A 17772-nucleotide genomic window follows, 5' to 3' on the forward strand; every position below is an offset into this window, starting at 1 on the left:
TCTTTTACACAGCAACAAATAACCACAAAGCATTGTAGACATTAAACATGTATGTGTGTACCACACCAAGAGCAACTTAAGGACTTGTCCACTCGTCTTCGTAAGCCCAGGCCCCAGCACAGTGCCAAGTACATAGTAAGTATTCATTCACCAAACACTTATTGCAAAAATGAATAACTCATCTCTTTTATTCCTTTTCCTAAGATCTATATATGGTCACCATATTTTATAACCCTAAAACTGATAATCATGGTGTCATAAAGGGTTTTGGTATCATTTTTAGGTACAAAAAATTGAAATATGCTAGTTTTGATGTCCAAATACTAGAATTTCTAAGATGTTTAAATGGGCAACTGGAGGCAATATTTGATAACTAACCTAGAAAACATGTGATCTCAAGTTGCCACAGCTATGAAAGATGGAAATGGTGGTGACCTTAAATCTGTGGGATAGATATCTAACTCTGGCTTCTTCCTCATCTCCCCACTCCCTATGCTCCAGCCTTTCTTTCATTCAAATGACACAATGGTAAAGATCACTGACTTCCCGGCAACCTCACTAGCCATGAATTACAGGTTGCTCTGGTTGAGAAGACAACCTCGAAGCACCAATTCCTGATGACATTATCAAAACTCTCTAGTTTTGATCAAATGGGGAAAATGCTGTCTTCGATTCATAAAAAAACCTGAAATGCAGATTATTTTCAGAAAACTACACTTCTTTTCTTTTTTTTCAGGCACACACAGGAGCTCCAAACATGACCATCAAATAAATAACAAAGCTGGATCACAAAGGAATGTTTTAAGAATGAACAAAATTGAATTAGGTATTTTATATTGGCAAATCTAAGAAATGTTTGTGGTCTTTAAATTTTAAAAGTTTGTTCAGATGTACATCAGAACATTGTTTGTAATTGAGGAAAAAATTGAAAATAAACTAAAGAGTAACAGTGGATTAATTGTAGTACATCCACAGAAAAAAATAACAAGCAAGTATCAAAAAAATGCAAAAAAAAAACACGCAACTATCAAAAAAATGCCAAAGCATATTTAAAACATTTGCTGTATATTACATGGGGAATAAAAGCAGTTTATGGAACTGAATATACAGCAGGATGCTATCGTTGTATGAAATCACATATGCATATTTAGACATAGGAAAAGCCTGGAACAATATACATGAAGTGCAAACAATGGCATCTCAGTGAAGCGTACTGCTTTTGCTTATCAGAATTTTCTACAATTTCTAAAATGAACCTGTATCGCTTCTCTCATTAGAAGGTGTAATTTGATTGTTTCAGTATATTTTGTTCTTCTAATCTTTTTTTCACATGATTAAAATACATGTCTTATGCAAGTTTGCTCAAAAGTAAATGTCATTTAACTTCTTCTCCTAATTATAGAAAAGGTTGATTGACTGTGTTAAAATTAAAGCAGATTTCTGAATTCTCTATGAAAATATGAATGAAATAGGTGAAACCCAGCAATTTGCATGAATGTTAGGAAAACTAAATGGAAAACTCGCTTACTTCATATACTATCAAAATTGCAACATCATTTCCCTAGCAAGAGTTTTAGTCTGGAAGATTTCCTAAAGTCTAAAACATTTGCTAATGTGCAAATACTTTATGACATACATATCACAAATTTCTGTGAGCAACCATTCCACATATTTTCCAAGTGTTATCTATCACCATTAATAAACATTCACCGACTTGTTTCTCAGTGAATTGGTATTAGGAAAGACAGATAAACTATTGTCTCTTTCCTTCAGAAAATCTGCCCTAAAGATAGGGGTTTATTCCATACATTATATATATTCTTTGGGTTTCCACTTATTCAAGTTACCAGTTTTCTGAATAAATAACTTTATAATTTTATAGAGAATTCCTTTCTAATCCTTACTACTTTTTGTGATAAGAACTACTCCCATTTAACAGATGAAAAGACTAAGACACACAAAGATTAAGCAATTTGCCTAAAATCAGAAAGCTTGGAAGTTAGAAGGTTAGGTGTGGAATGTAGTTCTACCAGCCTGTAGAGACACACACAGTTGTTTTAACCATTAAAACACACACACACACACACACTATCTCTCTCTCTCTCTCTCTCTCTCCCTCCCTCCCTCTCACTCTCTCTCTCTCTCTAATAAAGTAAGGAGTACAGGCAGAAGGTAGTACACTGATTCAGAGGAAAACCAATACTACCTACAGCCGGAAGGATCAGAGGACGTTCCATGGAGTACACAGCACTTGACTGACGTCTTGAAAGAAAGAAATGCATCATCAGGAGAGACAAGTAGTTCCAGGAGAAGGCATTTTTCCCTGCTGCTTACAAATATGGCTTGGATGTCCCTCAGTCCTCTTTTGTAAAGGATCCAGACAGACTTCCCAACCCACAAGAAGGAACCTGACGATATTCTACGATTAGAATGAAATCTTAGCGATTCAAAGTGAGGAAAATACTGTTTCTTTCCTATCATTACTGGTCCTCTCCTCTCCCACTATTCAGCAATAATTTTGCAAAGGAATAGGGAAAGATCTGCTTCTGAATAAAACCTAAGAGGACAATGAACTATTTTTTTTTTTTTTTTAATTTACAGCACTCACTGAAGAGAAAAATGTCTCGGGTTAGGAAACTGGGCCAAAGTTACAGAAATAATTGTGTCATGGGTGTGGAACTATATTTCAATTTATAAGTGGAAAAAAGCCATCAGGAGAAATAGATGACAAGGGAATAAGATGAACCAGACAAATCCATGAAGGAAGGAAGTCAGTAAGCCCTTAGGTTGAACAGTTTACTCATGTTTGGAGTGAAAACATTTACTTACAAAATTGTTCCCTCTCACAATAATGCCAAAGAAAGAAAGAAAGAAAGAAAAGAAACTGTCATTTATCCTTGATTGTTCCCCCAAGCTATAATTATATATGTGTAAAGGAGTATTTCTTGTGAAACACTTAATACCAATCTACCAATAAAAGGGGAGGAAGATGACCTTTCGCTTCAGTTCCTTTTTAACCTCAAGAATCTAGAAGAACCCACATCCTTCTTTAGCCATCTGGCTGTCTCCAGTTGTGCTCACTGTACTCTATCTTAACTCCACTCAAGCCAGGCTCCAACTGCACAACCCCACCACAATGACTCTCACACAGGTGACTTGTAACCTCTATGTCAATACATCCAGCGCTCAGTGATTAGACTTCATCTCACTTGTCAGATCAGCTGCAACTGACACACCAGCACTCCACCTTCTCTCACACGTCTTCTTCACATGGTTTCTAAAGCGCCGTGCTCTCTTGGTTTTCCTACCTCTCTGATTGCCCCAGCTTGGTTTCCTTTTCCTGATCTTTCAATGTCATAGAATGCTTCAAGGTTCAGTTCTTAGTCTTTTCTTTAATGACACTTTTCCCTTAGTTATCCCATCTACTCTCCTGACTTCACCATCCACAGGCAGATGACTCACAATTGTGTATTTCAGTCCAGCCCTCTTTCCTGAACTTGACTCAGGTATCTAACTGCTTACTTGATGCCTCCACTTGAATGTCTAATAAAGACTGCTTACTTAACATATACAAAACTCAGCAGCTAATGCCACTCACCTCCACAGCCACAGCTCCTCCCCCTGCCAAAAAATATTCTACTTCACCTATAGATTTCCATATTTCAGCTGATGGCAACTCCAGTCCTTCCCGTTGTTCAGGACCCAAACCTTTCAGTTATCCTTAACTTCTCTCCCTCTTATGCCCACCTTAAATCTACTAGCAAAATCTGTTGGTCTGTCTTCAAAATATATCTAGAATTTAGCCACTTCTTCCACCTCCGCTGCTACCACCCTCATCCACGCTATCATCATCTCTTACCTGGATTGCTGGATAGCCTCCTAATTGGTCCCCCTACCTCTATCATGCCCTCAAGAGTCTAGTCTCAACACAGCAGGAGTGATCCTTTTAAAATCTAAGACAGATCATGTCACTCCTGTGCTCAAAGCTCTGCGATGGCTCTCATCTCACCCATAAAGCCAGTGTCCTTCATACAAGATACTATGCCACCTGTGTTTGCAATAATCCTCACTATTGCCCACCTCTCTAACCCCCCCTAACTATTTTTCCCTTCAATGACTCTGCTTCAGCCATCTTGAGCTCCTGTTCCTTACACTATATGTGTATACACACACACACACATACTTTGTGTGTATATACACATAGTAATTTACTTATTTTTATGTTTGGTACTGCCCCTCCTTCTACCCTGTTAGAATGTATGCAAAATGTGGGTTCTACAGGGCAGGAGTCTGTTTTGTACACCGAAGTATCCTAAGAGACTGGCCCAGTGTGAGGCACATAATCAGTGCTTTAATCAAAATTGCTTAATGAATGAGTTTCTAGTCTCTTAGCAAACTATAAAGGGCTCAGCCATGTGACTGAACTTGTTCCACTCAGAATCTTACTACATTCCTTTCTCTTAAAAGACATGCATGCCACAGTAAATGCTGAATAAATGCTTGTTGAATGAATTTCTAAATGGCACTGTGATTGTAAATGGAAGAAATAAAATCTCACCACAAATATCGTGAAATCAACAAAACAAAACAGAAACTGTGTACGATTTGTTCATCTATTTATCCATCTATTAATTCATCTATCTAACATAAATTTGGGAAACTATAATGTGCTCTGCATTATCTCCCTGTGTTAGGGACATAAATAAAAGGCTTAGTCTCTATTTTTGCATGGGGCAAAGAGAAAAGAAACCATACAAATACAATTCAGACTATTAACTGCCTTTACAGAGGTAAGCCCTGGGAACAACAGGATCACAGAAGAAAGCACCTAACTGACCGAGGCTGTAGAGGCAGAGGCCATCAGGAAAGATGTGCCCCTTGAACTAAATTTTTAAGGAGTTAGTTAAGGAAACAGAGTTGGCAGGGGTTGTGGAGGAAGGAGGAAGAAGATGCCATTTTAAGCAGAGGACACAGCTTGTCTGAAAGCACAGCCAGTAAGCATACACAGAAAGCACTGAACTCCAGGCAGCTCAGTTGGCTAGAGTCCTGGAATCCAGGGGATATGTTGAGGTGGAGAGGTCTTTTACTCATACTGCATAGTTTCATTTAAACTTGAACTTAAGGGGTAGTCATTACAGTTGCATTTTCAAGTTCATATTTTAGAAACATCTGAAAGCAAGTAGTACGGTAAACGGGGCCTTGAGAAAGACTATATTAAAAAGGTATGAAATTTAAATTCAGAGTTAGAAATGCAATATATATTGGCAAAGGGCATCAGGAATTTTAATTCTTGACTCAAAGTAACCTGACAATTATAATTATATTATTTACCTTTTTTCCCCCAGAGGACTCAAAAGAAGAGAGCATTGAGGGAAAAAGACTCCAAGAAATTCTTAAACACATCCTGATTCAAATCCAAAACCTAAATGAAGTGAAACAAACAATGAAGAAAACCACCCTCAATGTCATTCTTTACTCAACAGGGAGCTCACAATGATAGTCCAAGAGAACATTTACAGTGCCAAAAGAAATACCCAATCCATCCACCATCCCCTCACTCCCACTCCCTCCCAAACATCTCATATTTTCCTTCCCAAAAGATACCAATACTCAACAGCTATTTGTCACTCCCAAGTTCTGATAATCCTCTTGGCATCTCAACATTAAAATCTTTCTTTTTCCTTAAAGCAAGAGAAAAGGATTGTCGAATCCCAGGAGCGATTACCTCAAACAACCATTTTACTCTGCTGGGGCACAGAAGATCTTTCTCAATTGTATTCTTTCACAACATGCCTTGCTAGCCAAGCCTTAAGAGGTTAGTTTGGTTTGGGGGACCACTGTAGACAATTGGAAAAAAACCAGAATTATACCTGGCATTGATACAGAACCGAACTTCCGCAGGTAAAGAAAAGCAATAGGTTCTGTGTTCTCTAGTTTCAGTCATGTTGCCTTAAAATTTGTAAATGAGTATTTTTTACATCTCCCCGAGTATTTATTCTAGAAATTCGAAAAGGAGAAACAGAAATCAGGCACAAAGAGGTCCTAGGTACAAGTACCAAATACTTACTTCTTAGGGCAGCACTTGAAATCTGGACCGCTGACACAAAATCAAAAGCACACTTTCTATATAGGTCAATAGTACCTACATAGGTACATGCATAGTTCAGCATCATTTACAAAGTCCAAGTTTCTGTTTAAGAAAACGAAGGGAAAATTGGAAGAAAATCTAAAATGGGAGGAAAGCTAAATATGGCTCCAGGAATGCAGAAAGAGGTCCACAAGGGTGAGTGGGTGTGTGTATGTGTGTGTGTGCATGCTCATGTGTGTCTGGGTATACATACACAAAGACCCCAGTATTTGACATTATCTGCCTAACCTTATTCTGTTATAAAATTATTTTCACAAACAAGCAACATATAGAACTAAAAGTCACTGTTGAAGTGATTTCTAAATATTTACTAAACTTCTAAAAATAAGACTAAACTTTTGGAACTGTGACTTTTGATGGTTTTTTTCCAAAATGTCTAATGTAGGGACGTGATAGTGTGAAACTGGGAGTCTAATCACCAATTCTAGAATGTTTTCAAAGGGAAGTTTTCCTTTTTTGGATCCTCTTATTCACCAGTGAATTGATTTTTCTATGAAGCAAAGTTTTTAAAAAGTAAAGTTTCTTAAAGATTGCTCAATTCCTCTGAATTTAAATCTCTACCTCTAGGGAGAGTTTCTCAGAGAAAGAAGAGGTAAGTGTGATCCTTCTTTGAATCTTGGTGTTATATTTTTCCTTTTAAAAAATGCCACATTTTTTAACTTACAGAGTTTTTTAGGAGAAAGGAGGGGAGGGAAGGGTCAAACTGGTTCTTGTCTTTGTTTCCCTAGGAATGACAATCTAGAACAACCAAGGATACTGTATAAATTAAATATAACTGTTTATATATATGTATACATTTAAAGAAAACAAAAAAAAATCTAAAATTCGTGGGATCAGTAATTTCAAATTTCAAATATAAAGTCAGTTAAAAAATATGTAAAGCAGAGCAGGGCAGGACCTGTTCATAACATGGAGCAAGCATCAGGTGCCCCGAGGAGTGAGGCTGGGTATTCAAGGGAAGGATACTTCAGGCTAATGCAGTAGAGGAAGATTGAGCCTGGTCTTGAAAGATGGAGTTGAAAATCTGCAGAGTCCTGAGGCTTTCAGACTGAAAAAGGCTTTCCTTTCTCACTTGACAATCACAGTGTATCATGATTTATAGACTTTTCTTGATCAACTCCTCTGGAGATATTTTCCTGGAGAAACACTGGAAAAGTGTGGTATACTGTTCTGTTTGTGATCACTTTTTTGAGGTGCAAGAATAAGCTGCTGAGGCAGAAAATGTGCCTCCAGTTATCCCTACCCCTCACCACTGTCTCTTAAGTATTTACCATCACAAGACCTTTTTTTATGGCTGTGATCCAGATGGAGGTCTCCTCTCTATTTGTCACTGAGTTTCTTCACCAAGTAGTAGACACATTTCAGGATTATTTTGGAGACTGTTCAGAATTAGTGATCAAGGACAATGTGGTTGTGGTTATGCAGCATTAGAAGAGATGCTTGGCAATGGGTTTCCAAGCTGACTGGTTGGCTATAGAATTGAATATCCTCAAAGAACTGACAAAGTCTCCCACTATCCTTTGAACAGTTGTCAACATCATTACAGGAAGCACCAATGTGGGTGACCAACTTCCCACTGGATAACTGTCAGTGGTGCCTTGGTGAGGTGCTGGGGTGAAATACACTAACAGTGAGGCCTATTTTGATGTGATTGAAGAGATTGATGCCATTATTGACAAATCAGGTTTAACAATTGCAGCTGAAACCCAGGGGGTGCTTGATGCTGTGTCAAGCTGATTGGAATGCCAGACCTTACACTTCCCTTCATGAACCCCAGGTGGTTGGATGATGTCAGCTTCCATCCTTGTGTTTAAGTGCTGGGAATCTAAGCATATCCTTTCATCCCTCCTGATGGAAATTTCCACCTGCTCTCTTATCCTGTCAGTGCACAGAATCTGGTTGCAATCCCAGTGTATGTCAAACATAGTATCAGTTTCTGAGACAGTAGTTTACTTGTATGCTTTGGAATAATGATGGGACCCAAGCAGGCAATGGGGAAGACCACAGAGGGAGTGACAGTCACCAGCCAGATGCCCAAAGGGGTCCTAAACATGAGCCTGACTCCACGACAAAGGATGCACACGTTCAGCCCAGTCACAGAGATGCTGTTTTGGGATGTGGGAAAAACAAATCGCCACAAGCTACCAAGTTTAAGGAAGATCATGAGTCTTCACGTTGGAGATTCCAAACCAGAACCATGGTTCTGTGGAACCATTATTTCCTTCTGTACACTTTAATTTTTTACTATTACTAAAAAAAAAAAAACCTTCCTGATATCATCCTCTAATATGATAAAATTAACCTGCAGTTAAGATGCAGCAGCTGATTATTTCTGGACTTAAGGTCATCTGGATATGTATGGAGAAAAGTACAAATCCTTTAAGGGCATAAAATACATGACCAAAGCTAGAAAGTTCCAAGTTTAAACCCGAAGGGCGAGTTTGCAGAGGGAAGAGTCATGAACACTTTTTCATTTCTTACTTATCTAAAAGGAAAAAGTAGCAGCCTGTCTCCTAGGACAGTACCCTCCTGGGCCCACTCACGACTTTTTCTCCTTAGCCTGCAGTGCTGTGGAACTAATCAAGGGAGGAAAGGGTCACCAGGGAGAACTGGACAGAACTGAAACACAGCATAACCAGTTCTAGAGGACAAGGTGTGTGACGGGGGTAGAGATACTTGATGCTTGCGTAACCATTTTTAACATGGTTTCTACTGAAAAAGACCAACGTTTGTTGCTTGCTTGGCTTTAATTATCTAAAGCTGATGAAAGACTTCTTTGTTGATTTTTTAGGGTAGAAAGATTAGAAAGAGGCCGGGGGTGGTGGCTCAAGCCTGTAATCCCAGCACTCTGGGAGGCCGAGGCAGATGGATCACCAGAGGTCAGGAGATTGAGACCAGCCTGGCCAACATGGTGAAACCCTGTCTCTACTAAAAATACAAAAATTAGTCAGGCATGGTGGTACAAGCCTATAGTCCCATCTACTCAAGAAGCTGAGGCAGGAGTTATCACTTGAACTTGGGAGGCGGAGGTTGCAGTGAGCCAAGATTGCACCCCTGCACTCCAGCCTGGGTGACAGAGCAAGATTCTGTCTCAAAAAAAAAAAAAAAGAAAAAGAAAAAGAAAAGAAAGATTAGAAAGAAAGAAAAATGAATGTTAGTCAAGGAAAGACTTGTTAAGGATCTGATCTATGCAGGAGGAGGAAAGAGAATTAAGGAAGAGTTATGAGACATCTTTAAATGAAAGATTGGCAAGAAAAGTGAATAAACTGTACTAGGAGGGATGGAAAGAAGAGTTGGTTTCTTTCGGATCCTTCTGCTCATATATAAGAAACACTCGTGCTTCTAGAAAAGGATTGAAGACTTCTTAAATTCGAGTCCAGTATTGACATGAAAACCCCAGTAGAATCATATTTTCCCTCAAAGACCGTGATGATATCGGACTAGTTTTCAGACACTGCCTGTTGCTGGCCTTTAGTACTTGGGTCTCACCGTCAGTGAGAAGGTGGTCTGCCTTCTTCCCATGGTGGCTGCCTAAAATGCTTCCTTCCCTAACCCAACACAATTCTACCACTTCCCTTTACAGAATTCACCAGCCTTTTTCCTATTACCTGATCCTTCCACAGGATTTTCTAAAAAGTAGGAGAGTTTCAGAGAAGCCAGTCTGATAACCCCGAGGGCAGCCAGAGGTTGTGTGTCATGGTATTGGAGTAGAGAAGGCCGGCTCATTTTCCATGAAGGTAGACATGGCTGTGAGTGATCTCACATCTGCATTTGTCCATGCTGGGGTGGTACTGGATCCCAGCCTTCTGGTCAGAAACTCTTCCATCAATTGCCTTAAGAGAATGGTTACCATGGAGGGTATGGTTGCTACTTGAAGCTGCTTGGTAAAGTGGTCACTTCCTCACAGTCTTTTGTTTTGTACTCTACTCTACCATGTATTTATAACAATAGATAGCTACTAGTCCCTTTTCATTCTAAAACAAAAAATGTCCCCTAAATCTTTGAATAAAATTAATGCTAAAGGGGAAAAATACATAAAGCTGTGGAACCACGATTTCCTTCTATACACTTTAATTTTTTACCTATTACTAAAAAAAATCTTCCTGATATCTTCTTTTAATATAATACTGTTTTATCTATCATTTGATTCAAAGCAGAAGTAGCAGCACTAGTAAAATAAAGCAAGCTGCTAAAGTTAGCTGGGAAATGGTCTTCAAGTAATTAAAAACAAATGTTTATAATAATAATTTAAAAAACCCAAAAGGGCCAAAATTCAAAAGGAAAAAAAATAGAAAGTAACAGGGACTTGAGAAAATGTCTGTGGTTTTCTCATCTCTTCAACAGGAATCCATAGCACCTGCCTCACAGGGTTGTCATGAGGATTTTAAACACTCATAAATGGAAAGCACGAAAAATAGTGTCTGGACCCATAGTGAATGCCCAAGAAATATTAACACATCATTATTATTATTACTGGGAAAAACTCACACTATCAGGCCGTTTATCACTTCCTACCCAGGAAGGCAAACAGTCACAAGGGAATCACAATCTCGTGAAAATCTTGGCTGCCAAGCAACAATAGCCTTATTTCACAGAGAGCATACTGAAGACACGGCTCAAGATTTCTACAATCTGGAAGGAAGAAGTAGTCATTAGAGAAGGATCAGCATTTCTGATTTCTAGAAGGGGCCTATCACCTATTAAAAAAAGAATAAGGCTTGTTTTCCATTTGCCAAAGGTGGACTTGAATTAAATGGTGGACATTAGAGGGAAATGTCTGCTCACTATAAGAAAGGTTAGTATCAGGAACAATTGCTTCATAAAAGGATAGCCTGTCTTGAAGGATACTGTACTGTTAACTAAGTGTGAAAGCAGGAGTTTCATCCATCAAGGATGCTAATTGCCCTGCACCTTTGTAAGCACACTGTGTGCGGACCCATTCGATTTTCTCCACAGCCACCCTGCTGCACTGTCTATATTCTTAACCACCATAATTCGCTGCCTACCTCCCAGCTCTGAAATCCTGGGCAAGTTACCTAGCTTCTCTGTGTCTCCATTTCGTCATTTATAAAATGAGGATAATGATAGCACTTGCCTCAGATGATAGTAATAGATTAATTGCATTGATACATTTGCTTAGCACTTAGAACAGTCCCTGACACATAGCAAGTATTTTATTATTTTTATACAAAGGTCATTTCAACTTTTAAGAAAATCTTTTACTTGGATGGCAAGTTACAGAAGCCACAAAGAACTCTGTCTTGGCTACAGTGAGCAATCTGACACAATTTTTTACCAAATAAGTGGAACTCAAGGCTTGCCTTCAGCCCTGATTCTCTAACAGCAATGAAAAATGTGGGCAAAACTCCTAGAGTGAGAGACCTACATTGAGACCAGATTCTCTATACTTTGTCACGGCTGATAAAGTAAAGCCCTGAAAAGAGTGGTCTAGTCCATAAGCCTCTGCTCCCTTCTCTTATCCTCAATGCCTCAGCCAATCATTCAAACGACACTTTCAGCAGAACCCTTAACTGCTTTACACACTGGGCTTTACCTAGCACCTACTTAACCAATTCCCAAACCTAGTCAATCCAATCCACTTCCTTGTGCCTGCCATCCAACTGCAACCTGGCATCCAATATAGCCTAATAAGCCTTCTACTCGTCCTTAACTTACTCCTTTAGATTCTCATAGAGGCAACATTAAACCTTTACTGCACTCAAGCTTCCAAATGATCTTTCCCTGTTCTCATGTATCCTAGATTCCTCAGTAATTGGAAAATAGGCACAATCAGAAACAAATTCTACTTTTCATATACCTACCTCTATACCCCTAAACCCCTGCAACAACAAATCAATTCAACATTTACGGATACCTTTGCCTAGCCTTTTCACTCTCCTTCCTGTTTCAGAAGAAAAATAAGTTTCTAGACCTCCTTTCTAAGGCCAACTCTTTCTTCTGTTCTCTGGTGCTACTCAAGAAATGATCATAATCTTCTTGGTTCAATTGTCTGGCAACCATTCCCCTGACTCCCACCTCTGTTAGATCTTCAAAACTGTTCTACTAATCTATAAACATACACTGAAAAAAAAATGTTTTCAGACCTGTTTTCCTCATTTAAGTCTTCATTCCTTCCCCAATTTTACTGCCAAATAAAGTGGTCTCTTGCTACAGGTATGTAACTGGTTGAACTCATAAATGTGAATCATTGGAAGGGAATCTGATACAAGTTATTCTTGATTACAATCAATCTTTTAAGTACGCTTAAGGGTCCTAACATCCAGCAGCCTTGGATTTAATGATTCTTAATTATTTCTCCCATTTATACTGTGTTTTTAACAAACATAATAAAGGAAAATATGCCAGAGGTTTATTATATATGACAAACTGTACTTTAAATAAATGTTGCTATTGACTTGAGGATTTCTTGTACAAAGTTTATAGATTACCAATATTAATACCTTAAAAATGCTTTTTGAACGATAATTCTTACACGAGCTAAGTAAGCCCTTAGTCTACAGAATAATGATGGAAGTTATGAACAATGCTATGATCATGTAAATTGTCCATATACCCTTAGAACCTTATTTGATTTAAAAACTTCCCATCTATAGAGAATAAGTTTACAGAAATAAATGTTTCCATACCTTCTAGGAAAACGATCTAAAATAGGAGAGAATATGATGTATTTAAGGAAAACAAAAGCAAGCCAGTGAGGGCGAAGCACAGAAAACAATGGGGGAGGAGGGAAGGACCAAATTCCTCAGGGCCTCCTAGCCCAGAATTAATACATTTTGGCATACTTATGAGAACAGGAAGCAAATGAAAAGCTTTCAGCTGGGAGATGGAAGGATCAGGTCCGCAATTTTAAAAGGATGACTCTAGTCGCTGTATAGAGAATGAATGGATAGCCGACCAGAGTGTGATGAGCACAAGTGGGAGTTAGGAAGTTGCTTCAGAAGTCTAAGAGGGAAATGCTGGTAGCCAGGACCAGAGTGGCAATAGAGGTAGAAATAAGGAGATAGATTCCAGCTGATAAAATCAGTAAGACTTGAGGAATGATTAGATATGGGGGAAAGAAAAGAGGTACCAAGGACATGTTGGTTTCCTGCATTTATATACATATATACATGAAAATGCCAGTAACACATCTTGTACAATATATACCAAGTGGTTAACAGAAGTTACCTGTTGAAAGGGAAGATGACTTTTACATAGTTAAAAGTAGACTTTTAAAACTACATAGGTATGTACACTGTTTAAATATTTTATAATCAGCAGGTATACATTGCCTTCTACTTAAACTCACGTGCAATTTGCCTCCCTGAAAAGGATAGGAATGGCATTTTAGGGAGAAGGAACAATCTATCCCAAAGCACAGACACATGAAAGTACATGACATATTTAAAGAATATCAAGTGGTCTAATGTTTGTAGAATAAGAAGGAAAGACGTATACTGGAACAGAGATGAGGAGAGGATTGAAGCTATTGCAGAATATGGCCAGATCATAAAGAACCTTCTATCTGAGGCTAAAGAAATCATTCCTTAAAGAGTAGGAAATGGGGAAGCAAATGAAGGTTTCAAGCAAGAGGGTGAAAAATATCAAGTTTAAATTTTAGAAAGATTTCTCAAGAGGCAGTATAAAGACTGAACCAAAAGGAGACAGAAGACAGCCTGGGAGATCACTCAGGCAAGAACTTAAGGCAAAATCAGGGGCAACAGATAAGGGAAGAAATTTGAGATTCATTTCAGAAGTTGGCAGGACTTGGTGATTAAGCTAATCCAACAGAGAAAAGGAAAAGTCAAAGATGCTTCCATGATTTCTAGTTTAGGAAATTAGTGATGACATCAAATGAGCTAATGCAAGAACAGGTGAAGTGAGAAGATTAACAATTTCTGTGTTGAAGATAATGAAGTTTAAATACCTCTGGAGGCAGGGCAAGTTACCCAACAAGAAATCAGACTATTTAAGTTTGAATTTGAAGAACAAGGTCGAGAATGGGAGCACATGAACACTATTACTCAGAAGAGAGAATTTTAAACCTGTGGACACCGTCTTACCCTCAATGCAATTTTCACTCCATCTTGAGGCAACCGTCAATTGACCAGTTCCATTTATTTTCATAGTCGTAAAAATTCCACAAAATTATTAGTTTCTGTAAGCGATAACTTTAAAAAGTCAGAGCTTTTGTCTTGTTCTGAGTCATTTTTCCCCTTTCCTCTTTGTATGCCATTCTTTCTGTCAAACTAGTTAAGGAAGCTATATGAGGTATAAGGAAGAATATTAAGAAAAATTTGTTATTCTTATTTTGTCTTAATTGTAAAGGCAAAGAAAAGAACATTCGACTATTCTACCTTTAGCAAAACCTAAGTTAATGATTTACCTATGACTCTCCACTAATTTTCTCTTGCAAATCATCACCCCTTAATTAATGGACATCCCCAAGGCAGTCAACTCAAGCTGTAGCTTTAACCACAGAGGTTAAACAATTCACAGTCCTGTTGTTGCTGTCAGAAATCCAAGTTACACTGTACCTTTGTCTAATCAATGGTGCCCTACTTTGGTGGGAGATGGAGAGGAAGGGACCTGTTGGCAAGGAAACAGCTGCTTCCTTCCTGAACAAGGGAAAACCACTAAGGTGACAGATGGGCAGAGCAGAAAAGTAGCCAAAAACTGCTCTGGCTCCTGGTTGGCAATAATTTTTGGAACTGAGGCACAACTGAATATTTTAAAGTATATCAACAATTGAGAGACAGTATTGTTTACCTGGGTGCACTGAAGTTCAACAAGCCTTCCCACACATTTTCTACATTTGAAAAACTTTTAAGTTTGCAGTAGTACAAAGAGCTTAGCCTTAGCCTATGTACAGTGGGCAAAGACTGCAAGGCACTGTCCCATTTCACTTTAGGATTGCACCCAAGCAAATGCACTTTCTGGTTAAAAAAAAAAAAAAGGAAAATTTTTATTTTCTCTATAATATAGTTGTATGACTGACTAGAATTACTATTAAAATCTCATTAAAAATGTTTGCCTTAAAAGTTTACTTTTATATACTTAATTTGAAAGGATTTGTTGTAAACTTTTATAATTTGTTCTCTAATCATTCCCCCTCCCATCCACTTCGGTACCCAGAAAACTATCCAAGAATTCCTGGGTAAAACAGACAACCACTAGATTGTTATAACTAACGTATTTTGTTTTAAGCTGTATAGTTCTTCATCAAATGGAAATCAGCAAACCACTGAAAATAACATTAAAAATTAGTGTGGGCATGAAGTATGGAATTTTAAACATCAGTTTACTATGCTGATTAAGTCAACATTTATATTTTCATCAGAACTTAATAATCCCATAAATAAATAGAGCTCTCAATTATTTAAAAAAATCAAGGGATAACATATGTATTTAGACATAGTAGCAGCGTAAAGATGTATGCTTCAACACACTTATTGGGGAAACGTCTGAAAATATTACTACACTGAATTCAAAGGTATCCGCAGGAACCTGACATAGAAGTTCTCTAGAATAACATCATTTCAGGAAATTTCAAAAAAGAAAAGGGGTAGAATAGGAAATAGCCTCAAATTAATTGACAAAGTTCAGTGTTTGCCCCAACTTGATTATTCTCTCTCCACTGCAAAAAGAAAGTCTCAGGATGAGTGAATCACTTAGACGAAAGTTCATCTAGTGGAATAAATGGAGAAGCCGCTTGGGCAGGTGACACAGGAGAGTCGGTGGTAGTGCTGACTTTCGCTGGTGAGTTACAAGAAGATCCGGCACTGCTGCTGTTTCCATCAAGGGTATCCGAAGATACACACACACCAGGATCTGACAGCTGTGCAACGTCAGAAGAAAGCATGTTGGTGATGCCCTGGAAAAATCTCTTTGGCTGATAATCAGTTTCCATTTCACATTTTCTTTTCAATGGTCCAAGAACACTTGGTCTAATGCAATTGATGGGGCTCTGGCTTCTCCGGGTGGTAAATCGGGTCGTTGGGCTGGGAATAGGGCTTGGAGGCAATCCGTTGCTACTTACAAAACTTTGCAAGGATGGCGAAAAACACTGCTTCCCAATTCCCCGAGTGGGTGACGGTGCCGGTGACACAGGAATGAAATCGATGCGCTTGGGGGAGGCGGATTTCTCCACGTCGTTGTCACTCAGGCTGAAACTTTCCTCCCAGGAGTGGCTTATCTGCATTGCGGTCTGCACCTCCCGTTCGTGGACCGTCTCTCGGTTGATCAAGTCCATGCCTTCTTCTTGTTTGATCTGGTGCAAGCGGCTGCTGTGCATGCGGACAGGGGAGGCCGGTAACAGCAGGCCGTGGCGGCTCGGGAACGTTGTGCTGTTCCGCCTGGCGCTCGGCGCCTCGGCCTGGAACACCGGCGAAGTGTCACTGAGGCCGTGGATCAGGGGGGCGCTGTTAGACCTCCTGAGGCCCCCGCCGCCGCCGCCGCCGCCCTCCGCCGGGCTCCCGCCCGTACCCGGAGGCAGCTCCAGGTCTAGCTCCATCTTCTCCTGAGCCATGTCGGGGGCAGGGAGGCGGGGGAGGTGCTCCGTCAGGGACCTAGGATTCCCATTCCCCGCAGTCCAGGGCCGCCGCCGCTGCCGCCGCCACCGAGAATCTGTCAGCGGGCTGGCCCCTCTGCGCATGCGTACCCCTTCGCGCAGGCGCTCGCGATGTCCGTCCTCGAGGCGCCTGCTTTCTGCGTAATATCTGCGCGGCAGTGGTAGGGGAGGGGCGAGGAGTGGTCGGGCCGCTAGTCCGTGTATTCCTTCAGCAAAGCTATTGAGCGCAAACTGGCATTGACGGACGTCAATAAGATTGTCATATTCTGGAGTACATACTTATAAAACGAACAAAGCCCTGAAAGAGAGGCCCATGGTGATGTGGGGCTGTATGACGGGGAGTGGCGCTTGGCCTAATCAGGGAGGGCTTCCTCGAGGAAGGAACAGTGTCCTGAAATCCGAAGAAGTGGGCGAAATGGGTGCGATATAAAACTTCGCAGGAAGCGGGAAGCAAGGGCGACCCAGCCAGTTGGCAGGCGGGAACCAGGAGGGGAGGAGAAAGTGTGGCCTGGAGTGGACAGTGAGGGCTGGCGTGACGTGAGGTGGTGGACCAGACCACATTCTGGTCTTTATCTTGAGAACAATGAAAACTTAAAGGGTTTTCAAGCATGGATATAATAGCAACTGAAAAGCTCACTGGCCTGCAGTCTGGAGAACAAATATTGGGAGATTAAAACCTTACAGAAAAAAGGCCAGAGAGGATGGTAATTTGCACGAAGGTGACAGTGTGGAAGTGGAGATGAAGAGAAAAGTAAATGAGAACTGTTTAGGTTAGGGGAGAAAGCCAAAACAGGGGATGGTATTGATACTGATTTACAGTCATAGTTCCAGCACAAGCATATGTGTGAAGTATGAAGGATTAAAGGAAAACCAGTAGGTCCTCACATTTTAAAAATAAAAACACCATTCTTGGCTCATGTAATTAATATGAAACCTTGATATCTTATTAAAAGTGAGTTTATTTGTTCATTTATTTATTCAGTCAGCCAAGGTTTTTTTTTCCAGCATACTTACTATGTGCCAAACACTGCTAGGAAATGGGCCCTAGTATGAG

The 17772-nt window shown here is 39.8% G+C and overlaps 2 protein-coding genes and 1 pseudogene across 5 annotated transcripts in view; 1 reads left to right on the plus strand and 2 right to left on the minus strand.

The window, feature by feature from the left end:
• Positions 1–17772, minus strand: part of PIP5K1B (phosphatidylinositol-4-phosphate 5-kinase type 1 beta) — a 310533-nt gene that overhangs the window by 218059 nt on the left and 74702 nt on the right. The gene's annotated exons all lie outside the window — the stretch shown is intronic.
• LOC117098502 lies at positions 7240–8574 on the plus strand (annotated as a pseudogene).
• On the minus strand, positions 12262–16830 carry FAM122A (family with sequence similarity 122A). Its single transcript, XM_033237159.1, has one exon. It carries the CDS (start codon positions 16800–16802, stop codon positions 15816–15818), a length of 987 nt encoding a protein of 328 aa, XP_033093050.1. The 5' UTR covers positions 16803–16830; the 3' UTR covers positions 12262–15815.

The sequence above is a fragment of the Trachypithecus francoisi genome, unplaced genomic scaffold, assembly GCF_009764315.1.
Source record: "Trachypithecus francoisi isolate TF-2019V2 unplaced genomic scaffold, Tfra_2.0 Lachesis_group16, whole genome shotgun sequence".
Lineage (NCBI taxonomy): Eukaryota > Metazoa > Chordata > Mammalia > Primates > Cercopithecidae > Trachypithecus > Trachypithecus francoisi.